This window comes from Gossypium hirsutum, chromosome A01, assembly GCF_007990345.1.
Source record: "Gossypium hirsutum isolate 1008001.06 chromosome A01, Gossypium_hirsutum_v2.1, whole genome shotgun sequence".
Lineage (NCBI taxonomy): Eukaryota > Viridiplantae > Streptophyta > Magnoliopsida > Malvales > Malvaceae > Gossypium > Gossypium hirsutum.
In genome coordinates, this window is record NC_053424.1 from 12439035 (window position 1) to 12442933 (window position 3899).

At 36.4% G+C, this 3899-nt stretch overlaps 2 protein-coding genes across 2 annotated transcripts; both read left to right on the forward strand.

Moving 5' to 3' along the window:
* Positions 1–1362: 1362 nt before the first annotated feature.
* Positions 1363–3139, forward strand: LOC107917042 (glucan endo-1,3-beta-glucosidase 10). Its single transcript, XM_041076261.1, has 3 exons — positions 1363–1494; positions 1576–2892; positions 2973–3139. The coding sequence occupies exons 1-2, from the start codon at positions 1434–1436 to the stop codon at positions 2214–2216; spliced, it is 702 nt and encodes a 233-aa protein (XP_040932195.1). The 5' UTR covers positions 1363–1433; the 3' UTR covers positions 2217–2892; positions 2973–3139.
* LOC121209705 (glucan endo-1,3-beta-glucosidase 7) lies at positions 2262–3041 on the forward strand. Its single transcript, XM_041080888.1, has 2 exons — positions 2262–2892; positions 2950–3041. Exons 1-2 carry the CDS (start codon positions 2262–2264, stop codon positions 3039–3041), a joined length of 723 nt encoding a protein of 240 aa, XP_040936822.1.
* Positions 3140–3899: the final 760 nt, after the last annotated feature.

Here is a 3899-nt window from a genome sequence, read left to right on the forward strand (position 1 = left end):
TACACTAAATTTAACCAATAAACAACCCCTACAAATATTTTCACGCCGAAAGTGGAGTGCTACATGCAAATTGCAGCTCTTATCTTATCTTAATCCTTTCCATATTGGAAAATTGATATTCTACAAACTTGAAGACGAAATTGAAAACATACTCTCTCTTTTTTTTATTATTTAAAAAAATTTTATCCAAATTCATTCTCTCTATTATGGCTGTTAAGATGGGAATTGAGTTGCCAAAATTTTGAACTCTTGTAAAAAAACAAGTTTAAATTTTGGATTTAAAGAGAAGTTACATTGAATTTAAAACATATATCATTTATTTAAAAATATATTTCTAAACAATTATTTATATATATTTACAACCGAAATAAATGGTTGAATCAATCATGTGAAATTGGAAGACTTGTTAGCTAGCGTGATAGTATAAACCCATTAATGGATACAAAGTCTACCAAATATATATATAGGGGTAATGGGGTGGGCAATAAATCATGATATTATCTTCCTAAACCAATGGCTGGACCTGTAAATTTTCACCTTTTTTGCAATATGTATGGTAAAACATAATCTTTATGATTATGGTATAAACTCCATTAAACTTATTTTAAGTATATATATAAGATGAAACTTTGGTTAGACTCTTGCTTTAATTAATAGTACATTTTTTACACCCTAAATCAAAATGAAGGAACACGTTAAAAAAACAAACATGATTTTGAAGTGAAATCTTTGTGACTAAGAAAAGTTACAATCATCTTGTAGTATGGAAACTAAATTTGTACCTACGTAAAATTTCACATTGAATGTTCTTCATAAAAATTGATTTCATTTCCTTACCAACTGACCCACCCAACATGGTTGGTTATTTATTTATTTATATATTGGGAATGAAGATAGGCAAAATAGTTAACTTGGAATAGCAAAAACATGTCACTTCCCAACCACATTAATGATTTTTAGAGGAATTTACTCCAATTTGATCCTATAACAAAACCAAACATCAATTGGTTGTGAACTCAACCTACGAATTTAAGAGGAGAGCTAGTTTTTTAAGTAAAATTCCTAACTTCCATAATCATCAATGTAAAACATGAGGTTAACAATCTTCTAATTGGCTTATGATGTATGGCTATGATCATATGTCCTTGCTGCTAATGGGAGCTAACTTAACTTCCACAATTCATGGATGAGATCCGACGTAAGTGAACTACTATTACTGATGTAAATTGAAAACGGAGAAACAGTATGTCGACTCATGTAAAACTAACCTAAAAATAGTAGCGAGAAAAGGGTTAAGATTGGTGTGGCTTCCATTGGATTTCAATCCCAACTCTTTTCCTTTTCCCACTAACCCTCTAAATATATATATAACTACGTTTAAACTCCCCATTTTCTCTATCATTAGATTTGGTATTCCTTCCCAAGAACAGGGCATGGCTTCCCTATCTTTTTTCTCCTTTCTCATTCTTTTCCTTTCAGCCATTGCTGTTTCAGGTATATATATATATGAACTTCAAAGTTCAATCTCTGTAGATTAACTATGGAACTCAATGTTTTGTATTTTCATTTTTGCAGATGCTGGTTCGGTTGGGATTAACTATGGTCGAGTGGCCGACAACTTGCCACCACCGGACAAAGTCGTGCAACTGTTGAAATCACAGGGCGTGGCGAAAGTGAAGATATTCGATAGCGACTCTGCGGTCCTAACAGCTTTGGCAAACTCGGGGATCAGCGTGGTTGTCTGTCTTCCGAACGAACAGCTCGCCTCGGCGGCCAATGATCAGTCATTTTCCGACGGTTGGGTTCAAGCCAACATAGCTAAGTACTACCCTGCAACGAAGATCGAAGCGATAGCTATCGGAAACGAAGTTATCGCGGAGAATATAACTGACACGACAAAATTCGTTGTACCCGCCATGAAAACCATCCAGGCTTCACTGGTTAAATTAAAGTTGGATTCCAACATCAAAGTCTCAACCCCTGTTGCTATCAGTTGCTTGGGAAACTCGTACCCTGCATCGGCCGGTTCGTTCAAACCGGACCAGGTACAATCTACGATTATACCCATGTTGGATTTCTTGAGAAAAACCGGGTCCTACCTCATGGTCAATGTTTATCCTTTCTTCGCATACAAAGATAACAGTAAAACTATCTCACTCGACTACTCTTTGTTCAAAGACAATCCCGGGGTGGTTGATTCTGGTAACGGGTTGTGATACAAAAGCCTTTTCGAAGCTCAAGTCGACGCCGTTTATGCCGCCATGTCAGCTCTTACATATGATGACTTAAAGTTGGTGGTGACGGAGACAGGGTGGCCTTCTGCCGGGGATGCGGGTGAAGTTGGTGCAAGCCAAGACAACGCGGCGGCGTATAATGGTAACTTAGTACGAAGAGTTTTGACCGGAAATGGAACCCCTTTGAGGCCCAACGATCCACTCAATGTATACATATTTGCTTTATTTAACGAGAACCAAAAACCAGGTCCGACATCAGAGAGAAACTATGGGTTATTTTACCCTAATGAACAAAGGGTATATAACATACCGTTATCACAAAAGGGGCTGAATGGGAACCAGTCACCACCGGCGAGCAACGTGAATCAGACGGCGCCTGTGAACAACGGGGGAGGAGTGTCAAAGGCGACGTCAGGGCAGACATGGTGCATTGCCAGCCCCAACGCTGAGGCGGAGGAGCTGCAGGAGGGGTTGGATTATGCTTGTGGTGAGGGAGGGGCTGATTGTGGGCCAATTCAACCAAATGGTGCTTGTTATAATCCAAATTCACTCGTCGCACATGCCTCGTATGCTTACAATAGTTACTATCAAAAGAAGGCACGTGTGAGTGGGTCATGCTTTTTCAGCGGTACCGCTTACGTCTCCACCCAACGTCCCTGTACGTATTTCTTCTATCCTTTTTCTTATTTACCTTCAAATTAATTCACTCATGCAGTTTTTCATGTCTTGGTTTTGCAGCATTTGGGAACTGTCAATTTCCCACAGGATATTAATGTGAGCGACCAATTTGGTGAATTTCAGCAATAGCTTTCTTTGGCCAACACTTGTAGTTTATAATAGACAAGGATGAGAGTTGTAATCATACCTTATGATTTCTCATAATCAAAATCCTAGATTTCTACAAATTTTAAAATCTATGGTTAACAAAACCTATTTCAATTGAAAATTGTTATTTTTATGGGCAACCAATGGAAAATCATCACAAAAAAATAGTTGTATAAAATTGTGATTCTACAAGTTTTATCATTCTCTATTGAAAAGAAACAAGGAATCAGAATTTCATACAATCTCTTTTCTAACTCGCACCATTGAAAAAGTATTAAAGCTTTATTGGAACATTTGAGGAATATTAGGTTGATAGGGTTTGGAGTTGTATCACTGAAGACGACCCAATGGGAAAGTGTAATACCAAATTATTCCATTAACCATTTGGGCTCCCAATTTTATACTTTTTTACTAAGTAAACAATAAAATGGGCTAGTATTTGGGTTGGACCAATTTACAAAACAAACCTATCCATAACTTTTTCTTTTAAATTAAAATATATAGGCTCGTGAATTGGACTTTACAAGTCATAATAAGTGGCTTCTTCTTCATTGCTTGAGACCAATACCATATTTTTATAATAAAGCCATTTTACCAACATTTTATTGCCTACTCATTAGTTAATTCACAAAATGGACATAATACATATTATAGAATCTAGAATGGGACCCCATGCCTCAAATGTTGAAGGCATTCATTCAGTAAAAAATTGGTTGCCATGATGATGACTTAGTTCATAATTTTATGTAAATATCATTGAAAACGAAATTAAAATCATGCATTAGAATATCTTAGAAAATAATCATTTTTGTTTTTGTTATTCTTGTTGCGTAACTAAAT